At 36.5% G+C, this 24,879-nt stretch overlaps 1 protein-coding gene across 1 annotated transcript; it reads left to right on the top strand.

The window, feature by feature from the left end:
- Window positions 1–12,944: 12,944 nt before the first annotated feature.
- LOC139720621 (uncharacterized) lies at window positions 12,945–14,955 on the top strand. The gene is made up of 2 exons (XM_071631978.1): window positions 12,945–12,979; window positions 13,544–14,955. The coding sequence occupies exon 2, from the start codon at window positions 13,685–13,687 to the stop codon at window positions 14,258–14,260; it is 576 nt and encodes a 191-aa protein (XP_071488079.1). The 5' UTR covers window positions 12,945–12,979; window positions 13,544–13,684; the 3' UTR covers window positions 14,261–14,955.
- The last annotated feature ends 9,924 nt before the right edge of the window (window positions 14,956–24,879 follow it).

Raw genomic sequence — 24,879 nt, 5'->3', positions numbered from 1 at the left:
GTGAGTGATAGCACATTCTTTTCTCTTCGTTATCTTTGTGTGTTTACCTCATATGAATGAATGAATGAATGACTATATATATATATATATATATATATATATATACATATATATATGTAATATATACATTGTATATATATATATATATATATATATATACATTGTCTATATATATATATATATATATATATATATATATATGAAGAGTTTGTTCGCACAAACCGATAAGTCCTTTTTGTTCAATTCGTTACACTCTGTTGGCATAGAACGTGAATGTCGTACAGATCATTATGTGACCGTGCACCTCAAAACGAACCTAAAGTCGCACACACTGATTTTGCGTGAGGACTGAAAATAAGTGAAATGGGTAAACCTAGCCGAACTTGACTTTTTCATATTTTCTGAAAGAGCGGGTCTTCTTTTACATTATGCTAAAATTTGGTATCATAAAACGGGCAATAAATTGTGTTTTTTGAGCAGTTTATCTCGAACATTTTTGGTAGAATAGTGTGGTTAGGTGTGTCTTTAGAATCCCCTTTTCATTTCTGAAAAACCTGTCCACACTCTTCACTTTCAACTGTAATAACTTTTGAAAGGATAGTGCTACTGCTTTGAAAGTTGACATTAATTATAGACAGAATGTGTTAATGAGGCATGCTCAATTTCAGTTTAATCTGATAATCCCTTCATTGTTGTTACTCTGGTGGTTTACTTCCTGTTTTTTGTCCCATTCATCGCACAGCCAGCACGGTTTGGTAAAGATTAAGCGCTTGAATAGACATTGTACTTCAGAGCCTCTTTTCTCAGTTCACACTTTTCCTGAGTTTGTGCTTTCTTTCCAATACGTAATAGAAGGTTTAATTTGTAGAAATCTACACAAAGGGACAATTTGAAATTTTGTACTCTTCAATGTGTTTTGCGGCAAAAACCGATAAGTATATACACTGCTCGCAGTATAAAATCGGGGCGTTGCAAGTCTTCTCAAGTTTTTAGCAATGCTCATGAAGTTTAGCACACACACATTGGTTTTGGGATGGAGATGTGCAAGACATTGTATTTTTTTCGAATGTATTGGAAACTGCGTTGCCAAGGTGAGGGCATATTATGACCATAAATCACTGAATAGCGTTTTTGGTAATCGAGGTACTTCCGCATGTTTCGAGCAATGATCATGAAATCTGGCGCGCACATTGGCCTTTGGTAAATGTACAAATCACATTCTTTCATGGCTCAAAAACTGCGTTTCCATGGTAACAGCATATTACGGCGATTGATCGGGAAAATATTAGGGATCGAAAAAGTTCCTCCTTTTTCAAGCAAAATGCTTACGAAGCGTGGCACACAAATATTAGTGTCGGGATGAAGACGTGCAAGACATTTTTCGAATGTGTTAGAAACTGCGTTGCCATGATAACAACACATTATGGTAATAATGATAATCATGTAAACGGCACATCATGACAATAAATCGGGAAAAATATTGTGGATCGCAGAACCTCCTTATTTTCTCAAGCAAATGCTCACGAACTTTGGTACACACACATTGGTGTGGTCAATGGTGGTGGTGAAGACGTTTTTTGAATGTGTTGGAAACTGCGTTGCTATGGTTACCAAATATCATGAAAATGAACCAGGACAAAATATTTGGATCAAAGTACTAACTCGTGTTTTGTAGCAATGCTCATGCAATTCGGCACACATGCTGTTCTTTGGAACAAGGGAAGCAGGACACCATGTTTCGAATGTGTGGAAACTGCGTTGGCATAGCAACGGCATATTTCATTTATTGCGCTCCCGTTTTCGTTCCGGGTTGGACGTATGGCAAGCCATATTACTTTTTAAAAAGATTTTCTGATATCACGAATTCCCTTTCGTGATATCAAAAATTAGAATTTCTGATATCACAAATTCAATTTTTGATATCACAAATACCCATTGGTTTATCACGTAAAACCAATTTTTGATATCACGAAATCGAATTAGTGATATCACAAATTCAATTCGTGATATCACGAATTCAATTCGAGATATCACGAATTCACATTCTTGATATCAAGAAATACATTTTGTGATATCACTAATTCCAATTTGTGATATCATTAATTTACATGGAATTTCAGCACATATCTTTCGCAAAGAAATAATTTGATTTCGAGTATTAGTTTTGCGCTGAAATTCAACCGTAAATTCTAGCGTTTGTTGAGGGCAGAAATACACAGGGAATTCGAGCTTTAGTTCAGTGCAGAAAACCAACGGGAATTTGAGCGTTAGTTTAGCGCAGAAATATACACGGAATTCGAGCATTAGTTTTGCGCTGAAATTCAGCTGTGAATTCGAGCGTTAGTTGAGAGCAGAAATACACAAGGAATTCGAGCATTAGTTTTGCGCAGAAATTCAACTGTGAATTCGAGCGTTAGTTGAGCGCAGAAATACACAGGGAATTCGAGCATTAGTTTTGCGCTGAAATTCAGCGGTGAATTCGAGCGTTAATTGAGCGCAGAAATACACAGGGAATTCGAGCATTAGTTTTGCGCTGAAATTCAACTGTGAATTCGAGCGTTAGTTGAGCGCAGAAATACACAGGGAATTCGAGCATTAGTTGTGCGCTGAAATCCAACTGTGAATTCGAGCGTTAGTTGAGCGCAGAAATACACAGGGAATTCGAGCATTAGTTTTGCGCTGAAATTCAACAATGAATTCGAGCGTTAGTTGAGCGCAGAAATACACTGTGAATTCGAGCATTAGTTTAGCGCAGATATTCCTATGGAATTTCAGGTGTTATCTTTACATAGTATATAACGATAGTTACAAAAAAAAAAACTACATGAAGAGTTTTGGCAACTCGTCTTCATTTAAAGTGATTAGGAATTGGTTTTAAATGAATCGATGAAAATAGATCGTTTAGCAACATATCTAAAATGCCATTATTGATATGTTGTCAATTACTTCAAAGTCATTATTATATTCTTTTTTTTTTCTCCATTTCTCGCCACTGATTTGGCAGAGACTGGTTGACTTACAACTTTTGTTTGCGTTTCTCTTTACTCTGTCATGTGAAAAATACTCTCTCCCGACCTCCCCCTGTTACTCCTCCGAGTTAATAAGAGAGATTTCACATTGCGCAGATTAACAAAATTGAAGTCCTTCGTACCACTGCTTTTTTCTTACTAAATTCTAACTGTTTGTTTGCCATGCATACTGCTGCATAAACTCCTCATAAGATCAGGATATCTTCACTCTTCTTGATCTGGTCTAAAGACTTTTGGGCTTGTGCATTCCAGTTTTGTTCTCCCTGGGTTTGGTTCTTGAATAAACTTGCCTGTATGATTACACTTTAAATTATTTTACAAAATTATAAACATATTGGGGCAGGCAAACTGTACACCCAACACTACTGGTCTTAATGGATATACCCCTTTGTTCTGGAGGACTGATTTTGAGGAGTGAGAAAATGTCTTTAGGAGAAACACGTTGCTTTATGTGACCACCAGCCGACACCAGTGGTGGACATTAAATTGGCAAGTTTACGACTCCCTCTCGCACCCGCGTGACTCACAGTCTCTCTCTCTCTCTTATTCTCCGCTGCTGACATACACAGACCAGAGGGTTGATTGCCCTCGGTCGGTCCTCCGCAATCCAAACACATGGTATATGTTTTTATAACACACATACACATACAACCACACATAATTATCATCGATTTGGTGGAAGAGTCTTACTGTAAAGGGATTTACCACATGAAAAATGTATCATAATTAACAATAATGTAGTAATAGATGACAATTTGAGGACCAAAACGATGAATTAAATGTAGGCCCTAAGTGAACATAGTATCATTGAATTCATGATAACATGTTGCAAAACAATTGATTTGTATCAATAATTCATCGAATATACCTTGACGATCATTTAGGGAATGATGGATGTGTAAATCTCTCATATATATATATAGTTGTTGGTATTTTGAACATTGTTCTAAAAAAAAAAGTCAGCAGTAGTATACCTTCCATCTGAATATCAGCTCAAAAGTAATGTTCCAATTCCCAGTGTATTTCTGCGCTAAAAAAAACAAAACAAACAAAACCGCTCGAATTCACAGTTGAATTCCAGGGCAAAACTAACGCTCGAATTCCCTTTGTATTTGTGCGCTAAACTAATGCTCGAATTCACAGCGATTTTCTGCACTGAACTAACGCTCGAAATCCCTGTGTATTTCTGTGCTCAACTAACGCCCGAATTCACTTTGTATTTCTGCGCTAAACTAATGCTCGAATTCACAGCGATTTTCTGCACTGAACTAACGCTCGAAATCCCTGTGTATTTCTGCGCTCAACTAACGCTCGAATTCAAAGTTGAATTTCAGCGCAAAACTAATGCTCGAATTCACTTTGTATTTCTGCGCTCAACTAACGCTCGAATTCACAGGGATTTACTGCACTGAACTAACGCTCGAATTCCCTTTGTATTTCTGCGCTCAACTAACGCTCGAATTCACAGTTGAATTTCAGCGCAAAACTAACGCTCGAATTCACTTTGTATTTCTGCGCTCAACTAACGCTCGAATTTACAGGGATATACTGCACTGAACTAACGCTCGAATTCCCTTTGTATTTCTGCGCTCAACTAACGCTCGAATTCACAGTTGAATTTCAGCGCAAAACTAACGCTCGAATTCACTTTGTATTTCTGCGCTCAACTAACGCTCGAATTCACAGGGATTTACTGCACTGAACTAACGCTCGAATTCCCCGTGTATTTCTGCGCTCAACTAACGTTCGAATTCACAGTTGAATTTCAGCGCAAAACTAACGCTCGAATTCCCTGTGAATTACTGATATCACAAATTCGATTTTGTGATATCAATAATTCAATTCGTGATATCACAAAATGGAATTTGTAATATCAGAAATTCGCATTTGTGATATCACAAATAAGAATTCTTGATATCACAAATTCAAATTAGTGATATCACAAATTTATTTCGTGATATCACAAATTCGAATTTGTGATATCAAAAAATCATTTTGTGATATCACGAATTACCATTGGTTTTTCACGTGAAACCTATTTTTGATATCAAGAATTCGAATTTCTGATATCACAAATTCATTTAGTGATATCTCAAATTGAATTTTAGATATCACAAATTCGAATTTCTGATATCACAAATTCGAATTTCTGATATCACAAATTGAATTTGTGATATCAAGAATGGATTTTTTGATATCACAAATTTGATTTCTTGATATCACAAATTAAATTCATGTGCTACACTTACGGGAATTTGTGATATCACAAATTTAATTCTTGATATCACAAATTGAATTCTTGATATCAAAAATTTGATTTTTTGATATCAAAAAATGGAATTTGTGATATCAGAAATTAACTTTAAATGTAAAAAAGGCTTGCCATATGGACGTATGGCAAGCCATATTGCTTTTTAAAAAAATTTTCTGATATCACGAATTCCCTTTCGTGATATCAAAAATTCGAATTTCTGATATCACAAATTCAATTTTTGATATCACAAATACCAATTGGTTTAACACGTAAAACCAATTTGTGATATCACGAAATCGAATTAGTGATATCACAAATTCAATTCGTGATATCACGAATTCAATTCGAGATATCACGAATTCACATTCTTGATATCAAGAAATACATTTTGTGATATCACTAATTCCAATTTGTGATATCATTAATTTACATGGAATTTCAGCACATATCTTTCGCAAAGAAATAATTTGATTTCGAGCATTAGTTTTGCGCTGAAATTCAACCGTAAATTCTAGCGTTTGTTGAGGGCAGAAATACACAGGGAATTCGAGCTTTAGTTCAGTGCAGAAAACCAACGGGAATTTGAGCGTTAGTTGAGCGCAGAAATACACACGGAATTCGAGCATTAGTTTTGCGCTGAAATTCAACTGTGAATTCGAGCGTTAGTTGAGCGCAGAAATACACAAGGAATTCGAGCATTAGTTTTGCGTTGAAATTCAACTGTGAATTCGGGCGTTAGTTGAGCGCAGAAATACACTGTGAATTCGAGCATTAGTTTTGCGCTGAAATTCAGCTGTGAATTCGAGCGTTAGTTGAGCGCAGAAATACACAGGGAATTCGAGCATTAGTTTTGCGCTGAAATTCAACTGTGAATTCGAGCGTTAGTTGAGCGCAGAAATACACAGGGAATTCGAGCATTAGTTTTGCGCTGAAATTCAACAATGAATTCGAGCGTTAGTTGAGCGCAGAAATACACTGTGAATTCGAGCATTAGTTTAGTGCAGATATTCCTATGGAATTTCAGGTGTTATCTGTACGTTGTATATAACGATAGTTACAAAAAACCTAAATGAAGAGTTTTGGCAACTCGTCTTCATTTAAAGTGATTAGGAATTTGTTTTAAAAGAATCGATGAAAATAAATCGTTTAGCAACATATCTAAAATGCCATTATTGATATGTTGTCAATTACTTCAAAGTCATTATTATATTCTCTTTTTTTCTCAATTTCTCGCCACTGATTTGGCAGAGACTGGTTGACTTACAACTTTTGTTTGCGTTTCTCTTTACTCTGTCATGTGAAAGATACTCTCTCCCCACCTCCCCCTGTTACTCCTCCGAGTTAATAAGAGAGATTTCTCATTGCGCAGATTAACAAAACTGAAGTCCTTCGTACCACTGCTTTTTTCTTACTACAAATTCTAACTGTTTGTTTGTCATGCATACTGCTGCATAAACTCCTCTTAAGATCTGGATATCTTCACTCTTCTTGATCTGGTCTGAAGACTTTTGGACTTGTGCATTCCAGTTTTGTTCTCCCCGGTTTTGGTTCTTGAATAAACTTGCCTATATGATTACACTTTAAATCATTTTACAAAATCATAAACATATTGGGGCAGGCAAACTGTACACCCAACACTATTGGTCTTAATGGATACACCCCTTTGTTCCGGAGGACTGATTTTGAGGAGTGAGAAAATGTCTTTAGGAGAAACACGTTGCTTTATGTGACCACCAGCCGACAGCAGTGGTGGACATTAAATTGGCAAGTTTACGACTCCCTCTCGCACCCCGCATGACTCACAGTCTCTCTATCTTATTCTCCGCTGCTGACATACACAGACCAGAGGGGTTGATTGACCTCGGTCGGTCCTCCGCAATACAAACACATGGTATATGCTTTTATAACACACATACACATACAACCACACATAATCATCATCGATTTGGTGGAAGAGTCTTACTGTAAAGGGGATTACCACATGAAAAATGTATCATAAATAACAATAATGTAGTAATAGATGACAATTTGAGAACCAAAACGATGAATTAAAAGTAGGCCCTAAGTGAACATAGTATCATTGAATTCATGATAACATGTTGCAAAACAATTGATTTGTATCAATAATTCATCGAATATACCTTGATGATCATTTAGGGAATGATGGATGTGTAAATCTCTCATATATAGTTATTGGTATTTTGAACATTGTTCTAAAAAAAAGTTAGCAGTAGTATACCTTCCATCTGAATATCAGCTCAAAAGTAATGTTCCAATTCCCAGTGTATATCTGCGCTAAAAAAAAAAAACAACAAACAAACAAACAAAACCGCTCGAATTCACAGTTGAATTCCAGGGCAAAACTAACGCTCGAATTCCCTTTGTATTTCTGTGCTAAACTAATGCTCGAATTCACAGCGATTTTCTGCACTAAACTGACGCTCGAACTCCCTGTGTATTTCAGCGCTCAACTAACGCTCGAATTCACAGTTGAATTTCAGCGCAAAACTAATGCTCGAATTCACTTTGTATTTCTGCGCTCAACTAACGCTCGAATTCACAGGGATTTACTGCACTGAACTAACGCTCGAAATCCCTGTGTATTTCTGCGCTCAACTAACGCTCGAATTCACAGTTGAATTTCAGCGCAAAACTAACGCTCGAATTCACTTTGTATTTCTGCGCTCAACTAACGCTCGAATTCACAGGGATTTACTGCACTGAACTAACGCTCGAAATCCCTGTGTATTTCTGCGCTCAACTAACGCTCGAATTCACAGTTGAATTTCAGCGCAAAACTAACGCTCGAATTCCCTGTGAATTACTGATATCACAAAATCGATTTTGTGATATCAATAATTCAATTCGTGATATCACAAAATGGAATTTGTGATATCAGAAATTCGCATTTGTGATATCACAAATAAGAATTCTTGATATCACAAATTCAAATTAGTGATATCACAAATGTATTTCGTGATATCACAAATTCGAATTTGTGATATCAAAAAATCATTTTGTGATATCACGAATTACCATTGGTTTTTCACGTGAAACCTATTTTTGATATCAAGAATTCGAATTTCTGATATCGCAAATTCATTTAGTGATATCTCAAATTGAATTTTAGATATCACGAATTCGAATTTCTGATATCACAAATTGAATTTGTGATATCAAGAATGGATTTTGTGATATCACAAATTCGATTTCTTGATATCACAAATTAAGTTCATGTGCTACACTTACGGGAATTTGTGATATCACAAATTTAATTCTTGATATCACAAATTGAATTCTTGATATCAAAAATTTGATTTTTTGATATCACAAAATGGAATTTGTGGTATCAGAAATTAACTTTAAATGTAAAAAGGGCTTGCCATATTACTTTTTAAAAAGATTTTCTGATATCACGAATTACCTTTCGTGATATCAAAAATTCGAATTTCTGATATCACAAATTCAATTTTTGATATCACAAATACCCACTGGTTTATCACGTAAAACCAATTTTTGATATCACGAAATCGAATTAGTGATATCACAAATTGAATTCGTGATATCACGAATTCAATTCGAGATATCACGAATTCACATTCTTGATATCAAGAAATACATTTTGTGATATCACTAATTCCAATTTGTGATATCATTAATTTACATGGAATTTCAGCACATATCTTTCGCAAAGAAATAATTTGATTTCGAGCATTAGTTTTGCGCTGAAATTCAACCGTAAATTCTAGCGTTTGTTAAGGGCAGAAATACACAGGGAATTCGAGCTTTAGTTCAGTGCAGAAAACCAACGGGAATTTGAGCGTTAGTTGAGCGCAGAAATACACACGGAATTCGAGCATTAGTTTTGCGCTGAAATTCTGCTGTGAATTCGAGCGTTAGTTGAGAGCAGAAATACACAAGGAATTCGAGCATTAGTTTTGCGCTGAAATTCAACTGTGAATTCGAGCGTTAGCTGAGCGCAGAAATACACAGGGAATTCGAGCATTAGTTTTGCGCTGAAATTCAACTGTGAATTCGAGTGTTAGTTGAGCGCAGAAATACACTGTGAATTCGAGCATTAGTTGAGCGCTGAAATCCAACTGTGAATTCGAGCGTTAGTTGAGCGCAGAAATACACAGGGAATTCGAGCATTAGTTTTGCGCTGAAATTCAACAATAAATTCGAGCGTTAGTTGAGCGCAGAAATACACTGTGAATTCGAGCATTAGTTTAGCGCAGATATTCCTATGGAATTTCAGGTGTTATCTTTACATAGTATATAACGATAGTTACAAAAAAAAACCTAAATGAAGAGTTTTGGCAACTCGTCTTCATTTAAAGTGATTAGGAATTGGTTTTAAAAGAATCGATGAAAATAAATCGTTTAGCAACACATCTAAAATGCCATTATTGATATGTTGTCAATTACTTCAAAGTCTTTATTATATTCTTTTTCTTCTCCATTTCTCGCCACTGATTTGGCAGAGACTGGTTGACTTTAGGGAACTTTTGTTTGCGTTTCTCCTTACTCTCTCATGTGAAAGATACTCTCTCCCGACCTCCCCCTGTTACACCTCCGAGTTAATAAGAGAGATTTCTCATTGCGCAGATTAACAAAATTAAAGTCCTTCGTACCACTGCTTTTTTCTTACTACAAATTCTAACTGTTTGTTTGCCATGCATACTGCTGCATAAACTCCTCATAAGATCTGGATATCTTCACTCTTCTTTATCTGGTCTGAAGACTTTTGAGCTTGTGCATTCCAGTTTTGTTCTCCCCGGTTTTTGTTCTTGAATAAACTTGCCTATATGATTACACTTTAAATTATTTTACAAAATCATAAACATATTGGGGCAGGCAAACTGTACACCCAACACTGTTGGTCTTAATGGATACACCCCTTTGTTCTGGAGGACTGATTTTAAGGAGTGAGAACATGTCTTTAGGAGAAACACGTTGCTTTATGTGACCACAAGCCGACACCAGTGGTGGACATTAAATTGGCAAGTTTACGACTCCCTCTCGCACCCCGCATGACTCACAGTCTCTCTCTCTCTCTCCCTCTCTCTCTCTCTCTCTTATTCTCCGCTGCTGACATACACAGACCAGAGGGTTGATTGACCTCGGTCGGTCCTCCGCAATACATACACATGGTATATGCTTTTATAACACACATACACATACAACCACACATAATCATCATCGATTTGGTGGAAGAGTCTTACTGTAAAGGGGATTACCACATGAAAAATGTATCATAATTAACAATAATGTAGTAATAGATGACAATTTCAGGACCAAAACGATGAATTAAATGTGGGCCCTAAGTGAACATAGTGTCATTGAATTCATGATAACATGTTGCAAAACAATTGATTTGTATCAATAATTCATCGAATATACCTTGACGATCATTTAGGGAATGATGGATGTATAAATCTCTCACATACAGTTATTGGTATTTTGAACATTGTTCTAAAAATAGTTAGCAGTAGTATACCTTCCATCTGAATATCAGCTCAAAAGTAATGTTCCAATTCCCTGTGTATTTCTGCGCTAAAAAAACAACAACAACAAAACAAAACCGCTCGAATTCACAGTTAAATTCCAGGGCAAAACTAACGCTCGAATTCCCTTTGTATTACTGCGCTAAACTAATGCTCGAATTCACAGCGATTTTCTGCACTAAACTGACGCTCGAACTCCCTGTGTATTTCAGCGCTCAACTAACGCTCGAATTCACTTTGTATTTCTGCGCTAAACTAATGCTCGAATTCACAGCGATTTTCTGCACTGAACTAACGCTCGAAATCCCTGTGTATTTCTGCGTTCAACTAACGCTCGAATTCACAGTTGAATTTCAGCGCAAAACTAATGCTCGAATTCACTTTGTATTTCTGCGCTCAACTAACGCTCGAATTCACAGGGATTTACTGCACTGAACTAACGCTCGAATTCCCTGTGTATTTCTGCGCTCAACTAACGCTCGAATTCACAGTTGAATTTCAGCGCAAAACTAACGCTCGAATTCACTTTGTCTTTCTGCGCTCAACTAACGCTCGAATTCACAGGGATTTACTGCACTGAACTAACGCTCGAATTCCCTGTGTGTTTCTGCGCTCAACTAACGCTCGAATTCACAGTTGAATTTCAGCGCAAAACTAACTCTCGAATTCCCTGTGAATTACTGATATCACAAATTCGATTTTGTGATATCAATAATTCAATTCGTGATATCACAAAATGGAATTTGTGATATCAGAAATTCGCATTTGTGATATCACAAATAAGAATTCTTGATATCACAAATTCAAATTAGTGATATCACAAATTTATTTCGTGATATCACAAATTCGAATTTGTGATATCAAAAAATCATTTTGTGATATCACGAATTACCATTGGTTTTTCACGTGAAACCTATTTTTGATATCAAGAATTCGAATTTCTGATATCACAAATTCATTTAGTGATATCTCAAATTGAATTTTAGATATCACAAATTCGAATTTCTGATATCACAAATTGAATTTGTGATATCAAGAATGGATTTTCGGATATCACAAATTCGATTTCTTGATATCACAAATTAAGTTCATGTGCTACACTTACGGGAATTTGTGATATCACAAATTTAATTCTTGATATCACAAATTGAATTCTTGATATCAAAAATTTGATTTTTTGATATCACAAAATGGAATTTGTGATATCAGAAATTAACTTTAAATGTAAAAAAGGCTTGCCATATGGACGAAAGCTGGGTAGCCTCTAGAAGATTAGTGTCATGCACGATTGCTTAGATCAGCACGCAGTAGTCGCGACGCTGGCGCTGCAGCCTGCACGCTTTTAGCGGAGTCCTTATCCTGCGTGTATGTAGTCCAACATAGTTACTGTACAGCATGCATAACGCAGCATAATCAATTAAATCACCTGACACATATACGAATTGCTGATTGGTTAATGTGGACTTACCAGCTTTTGCAACAAAACGACAAGTGGACTTATCGGTTTTTGCCGCAAAACATTGATTTTAGACTGAAATAATCCGAGTTATATTGCGTTTTGTTATAAACTGATTATATCTTCAGATTGGTCTCACAATACCTTAAACCACGGTATACGTCGATTAATTTTCATGAAAATGGACTTGATAATTCGGTTTTGCGAACAAACTCTTCATATTGCTTATTTACCGTGCAATCCATCATGTATTCTAATTTTTGACATATTGTAGACACTCAAACTAATGAAGAAATATCTCGTACTGTTCCCAGCGCTGCCTCAAACACAACAGTTTTTCGATGAAAAAAGAAATCAAACAATCTTTCAATGCCTTAAAGTTACCACAGAAAGTAAAAGTACTTCATGTTTCCTACATTTGCAGTATGAAAATTTTGTTCCACAAATCTGCGTAAAAAAACCCAAACAAAGGTTGATTATTTTTTCAAAGTTGTTTCCACACAAATCTGTGTTTAGATTGTATTACAACGACATATATTCCCCCAAACCTTTCATCTCGTATCATTTCTTTTTACTCAACAGAAAACGTAGGCACCTAGAAAATTCAAATAAATTGAGTACCCAGCCATTGCATTCTATCAATGCCGACGCGCTGCATCGCGCTTTGTCGGAACATCTTGGCAACAAAACTAATCAGGAGGACGTGCATCACATCTGCCAGAACCGCACAGAGGTACTCACCTTGGATTATATTGTTGAATATAGCAGTTCGTTACTTTCGAACGGAACTCCATAGAGTACTCCCTGGTTTTATACCGAGGAATATACATGGCTTTTGAAATAACGAATTTCTTTCGCAGCAAGTGTTATATTAACTATTTTTTCTATAAGCAAAGTTAACTCTTAATTGATGTTCAAAAGAATAACGTATGCATTTTAGAAACTCTACTTTGAATCAATCACACTTTTGTTACAAATCTACCAGAAATTTAATTTTTTTTTTGTTGCTTGGTTTCCAGGTAAATTGTCACTCCAATATCACGTGCTTCTGCCTTTCTCTGATACAGTGCATGGCACTGATATTTATTACATATGTAGTTATGTAGGCAGAAGCCTCGTGATGCCATATATTCGGTTATTCAGGACGAAAAATCTCATATCAGTTACCATGATGAATACAAGTTGTTGTTTTTTTCAAACACATTGCGCATCTCTAGAAATAAATGTAAAAGTTAATGTCAGCGAAAGAACACCAAGCATTAACATGCTACCCTCTACTCTTTATTGTCCTTGATAGGATCACACTCTTGAAGGGCAAGTGGTCAGCGATCTACTGAACACAATTTCGCGACCTCTCAGTGACGTCATACCTCACCGAGATAGTGAAGATGTTGCGCAGTATCAAGACATCACATCTAATGTCAAGAAAGAGCTATACATGGACATGACAGGAAATGTGAAGAAAAAGGAAGATGTCAAATTTGTTCAATATAGGAGCTTCGCTACAACTGAAAACGACATTGATGAAAACGGTTACATGCTTTCCAACGTTGGTCAACGCAGACCTATGAGTTGCGAACAGGAAAAGACTATCTACATGAACAATGCCATATCATTTGGATCAGAGATCAACAGAGATGTGTCCATCCAGTTCAGACCGGCAGATAGCGCTGTTAGATGTGAGGTCTCTGAACGGTCAGTTTACGAAGATATTTTATCAACTTCCAACCAATCCGCACCCTTAAGAGAACCACAGCATGGTCACGAGTACGCTACTATCGAGAGAAATGAGAAACGTGTCCCTTTTGCGATAGATCTAAATTCTCTTTATTCTGTGACAATATACTCCAGCAAGCAAAGGGAAGAGCGCGAGTTGGATGAAAATTGTTATCTTGTTCTTGAAGCATGTGCTGGTGAAATCGCCGGAGATCAGTATGTGGAGATGGACAAAGAGGTACTCACCACAGCATCTTTATATGAAGATATTCTTTTCCCCCAGAACAAATCTCCGTAGCCAAAATAATTCCAAAGGCTAACTTATGTAAATTGCAATGTATAGAAAAGCATTGTTGTGCTGAATCAAATGTGTTTTGTGTTCACCCATGCACATGTGCAATGTCTGAAATGCAGAATGAAATACTAATACTACTACTACTACTGATAATAATAATGATATTAATAATAATGATAATCGATTGAAACCTAGAAATTTAGAGATGCTTCGATTCCTAACTGTGATTGAATATGGAATAAGGTGACAAACGCTGGAAAGTGTTATACGTCATTGATTCCCCTAACTCGTGGGGAAAACGACAATTTGAAAAGGCTAGCTATTTATAGTTGCTGCGCCTCCTTTTTTCAGTGTGGTCCATGAAGAGAAGTTTCCATAGCATTTAGAAGATCTGTTCTCATCATAATTGGGGAACACACTTACAAATGACCTCATCTCCCTGTGAAAACACTGTGGAAACTCAAGATTAGCGCAATCGATGTGTCTTTGAAGTAAAAATATTCTAAAGATGTAATCTTTATACGCAATACAGATTCTTTTCCCCTATATAGTGTAATTATGTATGCATCACTGCTGTAAGACACTATAGGTATATCTGAGAGCAGTAGCAAGGATTTATTGGGCACTTCGAGCAACTCTAATAGCAGAGGAAAAACAATGACCTCAGATTTATTGAAAAGAATTTGCGGATTCTTCAGCATAGACAGCATTTAAATTACCTTAAGTATATTTTTGTAGTTGAGGTACTCTATGTCACCTCTGAAAGATAATTTTCTTCGTTTTATGTACATTCGCTATAACGCACTTTAAACCAAAGAATGGAATCTCTTCAACAATTGCTTTTAGAATAAGAAAGACAACTTTAGAAAGTGTAATCACAAACAAGATCATCCAATAAAAATCTAAATTCTTCAATTTAGCAGTCACCGATAAATTTTGTACAGAAAAATAGTATTTTGACTAACAGGACATGTGAAGTGTGGCATGAACAACAAAGTAAAGGAGAGAAGTCGTCGAATAAAGCGTTATACTTTAAGAGTTGATAGCCACAATAGTATTTGCACATAATATGTTTCGATCGTCTCACACCTGTCCAACTAATTTGCACATCAAGTTATCTTGCATTTTTTAAAGCAATGGTTAACCCTGCGTTGTTCTAGTAAAGTAGTCATAGTTGGTAAATCATTATTGCCCAATGCCATAGCTTTAATGGGTGAGATACACTATCTCATTCTGATCTTTTAATAAAATGGAACAGTCTTTAAAGGATTTTTGCATTTTCAGCTGCCAGGTGAATGTTTTGAAATCTGTTTAAGGAGAGGTTAGATACTGGTAATTACCATGGAATGATAGTGGCACCACGTGCGTTACGTTTTCGCTCTAACCTTAAGCGATTATCATACTGTATTTCAACATATTGTTTTAATCTTAATCATATGTCTTACACATAGTGATGAAGATGTCTCAAAAATTAGTTTACGTGATGAGATAATTATGTTATGTATCCTATACTTGCCATTCATTCATTCATTTTTTTTCATTTCCAACATAAACATATAAATATATTACATGCTACCACTTTCATTAGAAAGAGCACAGAGGATTTGCACTGAAAAACATTTCAAAAGTAGCAATACGGGTAAGCATAATTTAAGGAGATATAAAAAGTTGGTACAGACAAAAGCAAATGTTGATCTCAAATATACGCGTACCTGTTCTTTTGTCATTACAATGATTGTTATAATAATGACCATCCTCATCTACCATTGGAAAAACATAACCTACGGATGAATTGTTTCTGAGGCCGAACGTTTAATGAAAAGTTTTTATCTTTATTTTCTAGAACCAAAAATTATGGAACATAAGGTAAAATTATGCGTCAGGTTAATAAATACAATAATTGGAATGACATTGTTTTAACAGAGGGTAATTTCAACACATTTTTTTCAGAAGTATCTGACGAATACAAAACATATGAAATATGTGGCAGACAATTCACTGCAATTACATTTTCAAGGTTGACATACGAATACAGACCTCAATATAAGGTACAGTGGAAGAAGTATTAACAAAGCAAATTGTAATTGCGTAAAATGTTACGATAAAATTACGTATTCGAATTGTGGTATAGGGTTAGCCGGGTAGCCTACGCTTATGATCCATATTTCAGTCACATACACCTCCATTTGTGTTGAAATTCTCTATCATGCCATCTGTTTATACTCACAAATAAAGCTGAAGTGGACATAAATGTCAAAGGTTTTGAATATCTGGCTCCATGCGACATCCTTTGCCATCCTTTATCTCCAAAGATCACAAAAGCCAACGGTACATAATATATGTCAGTGTTAAACTACACTCTCCTGAATATAATGATAATATATATATATATATATATATATATATATATATACGCACACACACATATATTATATAACACATGTATGTAAAGAGAGAGAGAGAGAGAGAGAGAGGGCATGAAAAGGACTGCGACGTGCTGTGGATGGAAAAAGGATACAATACTCTGTGTGTGATTTCCTTCATGATGTATGGTGTTGCTATCAAATTAATCCCGCAAACAGGACTGCTGCAAACCTCAAAGCTGATTTGATGGAAGTTATAAAGTATTTTGTTGTAGATGCTAATGATCTTTACATTTCATGATAGGTTGTAGAAACAGTGAGACTCCTGTGTCAATGTTTAGCGTAAATCCCCCCCCCCCCAAAAAAAAAAAAAAACCCACAACAACATCAACAACAACAAAAACAAAAAGTTCGGGAAAACATGGGTAATTGAAAACTTATTAATGTTTTAATACAGGCAGTTACGACTTGTTTATCTGTCCTTGAGTAAAAAAAAAAATAGGGAATGAACGATATGATGAACATGCATGTCTTTGACTACATTCATATCATAGATCATGTTATTAAAAGTAGAGTGTCCATATCCCCCTTTTCGAAGTGTCTGTCCTACTCTAGAGAGATTGCAACTAAATCACCACTCAGAATTCATCCTTTTCTGATTTAGTTTTACAGGTTTTCTATACAGACAATCTATACAGTCTACGTGGAATTTGAGCAGAATCAAACCAACTGCAGAATGCAATGTGTTAAAGAGACCGTGATGTGGGTTGGAGTCCGTCTTCGAAACCAGAAGCTTTTGATATATTTAGAAACTTACCTTGCTCTAATATGCAATACACTCTTGAACAAAATTGTGACGATTAAGGAGCTATTGTTTAATCATGAAGAAACATGTATGAAGTAACAGAGACATGATAGGTCCTTCAGCAGATTTTAATGAGATACAAAAGCACTAGGAACAATATGCTTACAATCATGTATATTTCGTTCACTCAAATAAAATAAATGATTCACATACTCAAGTTGTTACAAATGACCTAGGTATTTCGATCGCTAAAAGCTTGAAGAATGTCGATGGTATGATCAAGCTTTGAATATGACATACTTATGTACTGTAGTAGTCACATAAATATATATATATATATATATATATATATATATATATACAGATATATACTTAATAGCCACATATATCAAAACTTAACTCAAATACTCACAGTCTTAGAGAGCCAGATCTATTCCCGAACTGCTATTACGCCCCATACCTCCAGCAACGACAGAAGATTATCCCAGCACAACCATCTGCTCTGACCGTCATATGTGGTGAATCCCTAGTCACTTATAAACCGAGAAAACATACGTAATCCATATCTGTTAGCCCCTTATAGAAAAAATTATGCTATCATAACATTTAATAATAAAAAAGTGGTGCGTACTGAAGAACCTCCGGAATTTCGAACCTTACTTTGTTTTCAGATTAAGAAATACGAGAAACACCTTTCTGTTTATATTTTGGATTAGCAAACCTTTCTAAAACACGTAAGTCAATTTTTCTTTTGTTATGCTTGAAATGTTGAATTGTCCTTTCGCATTTTCTGCTCTCCCTGTTGTTCGCTTCAAGTTGCCAATGTATACACAAGTACTGCAAAAAACTTGTCCAGTTACAGGCACTTTGTGGTTTTTACCAATACATGATACTGAATGCTGTTGTGCGGAGAGCAACAATAATACATTGTTCAAGCGTAAACAGGAAATAGGGAGTATTATTGCAATTAATTAACACATTGCTCTACATCGACGTAAATGAGCGCTAAACTGATTATTGTTTTAGTAGTAGCCGTGATAAAAGAAATTACGGGAGTACGTACTCGAGCAGAATTCGAATCTACCATCTCCTGACAGTACTGCCTGATCTGCGGACAGGCGTCATCTCCTCTAGACCACGAAGCTTCCGCCGGACAGCAAGTATTGGTTTTATTCCTTGCAGAAAGCAGCGGGTACTGGGTAATTATTTAAATTTATTAAATTCTTCCGTCGAAATGTTTTCCGAGCAACTGATTGACAAATTGCCCTACATCGGCTGTTGATCAATTCAGTGCTTACTTACGTCGATGTAGGGCAATTTGTCAATCAGTTGCAATTAAAACATCTCGACGGAAGAATTTCATGAATTTGGATAAGAGAGTGATACTTGTTATATCATATTGTCTATATCATATTGTATGCTAAATACTAAATAAATCGAAAAACAAAGGGAAGCCCTCTTCATGACGTGATAAGACAGCATGTAAGACTTGCTACATGATCAGTCTATAGTAAACTCAATGACAGAAAAATGATTGCGGAATTACATAACTTGATACATTTTTTCATTTATATCCGGAAATTTTGTTCAAATGCTGAAATAAATTTTCATAGAAAACTTTCCAAGAACTTAGCATAGTATGATAGATAAATGATTTCCATATTAAAGTCGAAATAGTTTTCATGGGTCACGTAAGACTACACAGAAACGAATGTTATCGTCTCTTGTTCTCCATTACGACAAATTTGGTGATTTTATCATTGTTTCCTAATGGAAAGCGTTAGTAGGTAATACATGTAACGTCAACACCAACCCTGCCTGGCTATCAGTGTCTTCATATCTTAAAAGTTAAATTCGTTGTGTAAGTAAATAAAGTCTGTTTATGGGCGGAAGTAGCCTTCCGCAAAAGCACCCCTCCCCCTTAAAGCCTGTCCAGGTTTAATCGATCACGGCAGTTTAGACTCCATTTTCAAAACCTTGAAAACTGAAACCAACGAAGCGGCATTTACTGTCAGTCAGTCTGAGGATTGATCATAAAAGAAATATATGATTAAAGGCAATCGGTCGTCGCAGGCGATTCGCAGCTGAGTAGAAAAGCACGACAAGCTGCTCCTCCCGTTATTGTACCCCCGTACGTACCGAATGCCGAACACGACGCTACGCAGCGCACCAGCGAAAACCAGATGGGGCACGAGAGCCGTGCGAGCCGTCCACTGTAATTTCAACATGGACGCCCGAATACCTACCGAATGGGGCCGAATGGGTGCACGCACAAAACCGCACAACAGCCATGCGCATGAAAATCTCTCCTACGGGTCCCCGTCGCGACACAACAGTAGTAGAGCTGTGTGGTGTACGTACGTACGTATCTGGCTGCAGTCTCTGTTTATTTGCACTATGGTGCCAATTTCAGCAATCTAAGCAATAATATTTTAAAATGTCTGAAAATATTATATAACGATATTTTAAATCATTCATATATTACGTTGTTTAATATTTGGTATTTATAAATATGCTTTGATGAAGAAATATTAAAACTCTAAACTTCATGTATAGCAAGTTGCAATGCTCATGGCCATATGGCGGGTTGTTTTGATCTCATTGGCAATTGTCTGCTGCGTCAGCTGTGTTACAGTATGTTGGGCCGGATCGGAACATAACAAAGTTGGTATAAAGTCGTCGGTACTGGTATGTCAATATCAATAATGTGTGTGGTATGCGTGTACTGTTTCGGATTAGCCTTGGCTTTGGTTTAGTAATGAAACCTCACAATGGAGATCAAAACAGCCGTCCAACTCTAGTAAAACGTATCTACTTGTTTGACGCTATCGACGAGTGGAGAACGCAGAGAGACGTGTTCTTAGCATGCTTAGGACAGGGAGGTTTCCTCTCACCTCCCTGCTTAGGACAAGTAAGAGACCAGTGGCAGAGGGGGAAGCTTCAGCGTCAGCGTGCCGATGAAAAATTTGCTTTCCACTGGCTGGAGTTGCATGAACAGTTTTGCAGGAATTTAGAATGTGCAAATTCGTGTTACGGCATGCACGGTGGAATTGTAATGCCACGGCTTACGCCAATCAAGCAACCCCAGCTGACCAAGTCAACAACTTCAAGGAATCCAGATCCAGATGATGTGTAAGTAACGTTAACAACTAGAAGTCTATTACATGAATCAATGATTGAAGTGGAATGACTTTTTCTAATCTATCTTTAACTGCTAGGGCCTTTGCGTTTCATCGACAAGTAGGCCTATTTTTCTATGTATAATTCCGCGAAAAACTTCTCTAAGTTCTCATTTATGTCAAATTATGATAACGCCGTAATCGAAATGACATTTGCTGGGTCAGTTTATCGCTTCTTAAAAACTGACCCAGCAGTAGACAGCAAATGTTATTAGTCAGGGAATCGCAAGTAGTGGTAAGTTTTTTGTCATCACAGTATTGAGAATTTAAAGTATTTCATGTGCAAATGTAGAATCTAGATAGATACAGAGAGGTCACTTTCCTGAGCAGCTAGCGTCAACAATCCAGGTTAAATTTTGCATAGCCAGATTTCATGGCTGCGATTCAAATACTGTTTGTCCCCATTGATTTAACTGTATAGCAAAGTCTCCTCTTTCATCATATTTAGGGGCCCTACATTTTAAGTTTGGTTAAGGAATTTTGATAAAGATTGTAATTTTCATAAGCTTGGCAAAAGTTTCAGGCATCTATGTTGCATTTATAGTCAAACTTCCAATGCATTTGGTCCAATAATTTGAAACCAAATTCAAGTGATCCAGTGAAGTGTACATCTTTTCATGTGAATTTCTACAAGTATGTTGAAATGTAAATTCTGAAGAAAAAAAAATTGATCCTTTACAGTTGAAATTCGTTAAAGTTTGGTTACACTGACAGTGTCAGGTCAGTGGTAGTAACTACAGAGTTACAGTAGTGTACGTACAATACCCTTGTACGTGAAAGTTACAGTTTTATTTACCTTCACATCTTCATATAGGAGTGTCTAATAGGGATGTTGATTGGTGTGGAAGTTGTTGATGAACAACAGTTCATAAGAATCCATTGTTTTAATTCTAATACAGATATTGGTCATACAGTAGGTCAAGGGGCAATATGAACCTATCAGTTTGTAACATGCTAATATGTACAGGTATGAGCTTCATCAAGTACGATTAATTGGTATCCGTGGCACATCCCTTATTTGTTGATCAAAGGTACGCCTCTGATTGGTATTTATCAGTGTTATGTAGAAAGCTAACCCATTACAATGACTTTGCGATGTTACACTGAGTTGACTATGGACAAAGGTCTACAGTCCGCGATTTTCATTAATTTGTAGGGCATTTTTCACACATAACCTGAAATACTGATACCTGTGATAGGTTTATTTATAATGGTTATCCTTCACACTGTATTGTTGAGACAATAGTGTTCTGTTTGTTTGTGTAAGAGGGAGATAGACAATAATTTCTTTACTCTCTAAAAAAAATCGAGTGAAAATTTTCACTCTAAAAAGAGTGAATACAAAAAAGAGTGAATTTCGAGTGAAATTGGAGTGAATTTTGAGTGAAAATGCTCATTTTCACTCATTTTGGAGTGACGTCAGGGATCACTCGAAGATTTTTGAGTGATCCCTGACGTCACTCCAAAATGAGTGAAAATGAGCATTTTCACTCAAAATTCACTCCAATTTCACTCAAAATTCACTCTTTTTTGTATTCACTCTTTATAGAGTGAAAATTTTCACTCGATTTTTTTTAGAGAGTATGCTCCTGTCTGAAGAAGGCATTACATCTTATTTGTCATGTACTTATCTATGAGTTTTAATGTTCACTTTGTGTGTGTGTGTGTGTGTTTTTTTAAGATTATTCACACCAGGCTAAGCTGACAGAACTATAATTGTGAGTTTACCTAGTCAAATGAAAGGGTTTCGGCATTGCTTCTTACATATAGTATATTCCAGGCAGGTGATACAACGCTCACCTTCTTCATATTAGTTAGTAAAACAATGAAGAGTGCAAAAATACTGCATAAATGTGCAGTGCAACTGTGGCCGTTGGCCGTTGGCCCTGCACGGGCGCAGTCGCTCCCCGTCCTGAATTTATGTACACACGCCAGGGCAAGTACATGATACAGGCAGGGTCTCCGACCCAATCGTCCGCGTTCAGAATAGACAACTCGGCGGTAATATCCGCTACCCATGACGATGTGTCATCGTCCATGATGGCCACCCTATCTATTATAATGTGGTCTGCACTCACTAATCTGATCTGATCTGATGATTAGATTACAGTATAGTTGACGAGTGACGATGATCGACGATGCGATGAAGAGAATGCGTAGTCGTACAAAGTATACGCAGCTAGCTACTAGCTCATGCGAACATCACACAGTACATACAGTATACCATACATTCAACTCACATTACACAAAACGTACTGTCCCGCGCTCAGCAAGCGATCGCGAGCAATCGAGATACTATAGCGCGATACATTGCTTTAGGGATGTCTTGCGCACACACACATTTCGCTTCGTAGCAACTTCGGAAGCGAGTTTACGTGCTGCCGCCCGCGGCTGAAATATGTCCATGTATCCTCGCGACTGGGTGTCTTTAACAAATGATGATAGCGGGCAAAATCGTCATTGAGTAGATCGAAACTTTACAATATAGAGAAGAGGTGCTTCAGAGCTAGTGTACTTGACAACGTTAGCAATCTGGAAATATCCACGAATGAATAGACGCATACAAATCCAATTTGTTTAAGACGTTTGAATTGATCAATGGATATCGCACGAAAGTTTACATGGAAAAAGCAATCATATAAAGGAATAAAAAAAGTAAAAAAGCCAAACGCAAAACAGAAAAAAAAAGAAATTCGGAAGGCGATGGAGTGAAACCTCCCTTCATGTTCACAAGTTGACGAATGATAGAGTAGTATCAAAGAGAATAGTGTAAGTTTCATTAGAATTCAGTGTGGAACAAAATCATGAAATTGGAATATAGTACGTGCTTTCATGATTCAGTGATGTCGATTGCATATATATATATAAAGTCGCCAGACATGGATTTTTAGGTAGGGGCAGATTCTGGAAGAGCAGACTCTAAGCTTTGAAATGATGCATAACTCATTTCAAATGAACTTCCTTAACCTACCTAAAAATGGAAAGAAAGCACATACTCTGCAAAAGTGGGAACTGAGGAAAGAGGCTCTAAATTACAGGGTCTATTCAATCGCTTAATCTTTCACCAAGCCGGTCTAGCTGTGCGATGAAAGGGACAAAATACAGGATGTCAACCACCGGAGTACCAACAATGAAGGGATTATCAAATTAAACTGAAGTTGAGCATGTTCTATTTACACATTCTGTCCATGATTAATGCCAACTTACAACACAATAGCATTACTTTTCAAAAGTTATTAGACTTGAAAGTGAAGAGTGCACAAAGGATTTCAAGAAATTAAAAGGGGCCTCCAAAACATTCCTGATCATTCTACACTCTCTCCCAAAATGGGGTTGTAGAAAAACTACTGAAAACACACTGTCCCATTCGTGTTATGATCCCAAACTAAAGAATATTGTAGAAGAAAGATAGCTCTTTCAGAAAATATGAAAAACTCAAGATTGAATTAGTTGACCCATTTTTCCTGTTTTGAGTCCTTACGTAAAATCAAGGGGTGCGACTTTTTATTTGTTTAGTGGTGCACGGTCTCATATACATGTACATATGTATGAGATATACATTAATATATTCGAATGAAAATGAAAGAAGTGTACTTGGTGTTTGTGATCAACCTGTTGTGGAGTTGCAAAACCTCAACAGCTATTTTTTATGGAGGAGGGGCTTTGTATACAAATCATGTGAGAAGCTAAAACGTTATGATTATTGAATTATGTCAGCACGTAATTGGATTTGAACAGTTATTGAGTGTAGGCCCATAAATACATGAAAGACATAGCCACAACATACAGACACTCTAAGATAGATAGACAGACACACACATACATACACACACACACACAGACACACACACTCAAAATGAGGCAGAATCAGTATCGTTTTCAGCGACAAATGCCAAAATACCTTGGAAAATGAGGTAGTAAGTTTATTCAATGATCCATATACTGCCTCGTCCGCTTTCCAAATATGCATAGATTTTACCTTTGATATACAAGTTCAAGGGTTAGTGGCAATGAGAACAATTTAATTTTTATATGAGAACCGAAACATTGTACCATAATTGGGGGACTTAGAGATGTCGATGTGAATCACCTATGCTGGTTGTCGTTAGACAAAATTATAAAAAAGTCTTCAACAAAGCACAAATACAGACAAGAGGGTATAAAGCAATTAATCAAAATAAAGAGACAGCATTGATATGGAAGTGTTCAAACTAATCATGTATATTCTGACATGGTTTCTAAAGGTCTAAATTGTCTTCATGTGCCACCACTATC

The sequence above is a fragment of the Diadema antillarum genome, unplaced genomic scaffold, assembly GCF_040938485.1.
Source record: "Diadema antillarum isolate AM-2024a unplaced genomic scaffold, OU_Dant_1.0 scf00000131, whole genome shotgun sequence".
Lineage (NCBI taxonomy): Eukaryota > Metazoa > Echinodermata > Echinoidea > Diadematoida > Diadematidae > Diadema > Diadema antillarum.
Note: the sequence above shows the minus strand (reverse complement) of the source record. Positions and strands in the feature narration are given on the sequence as shown.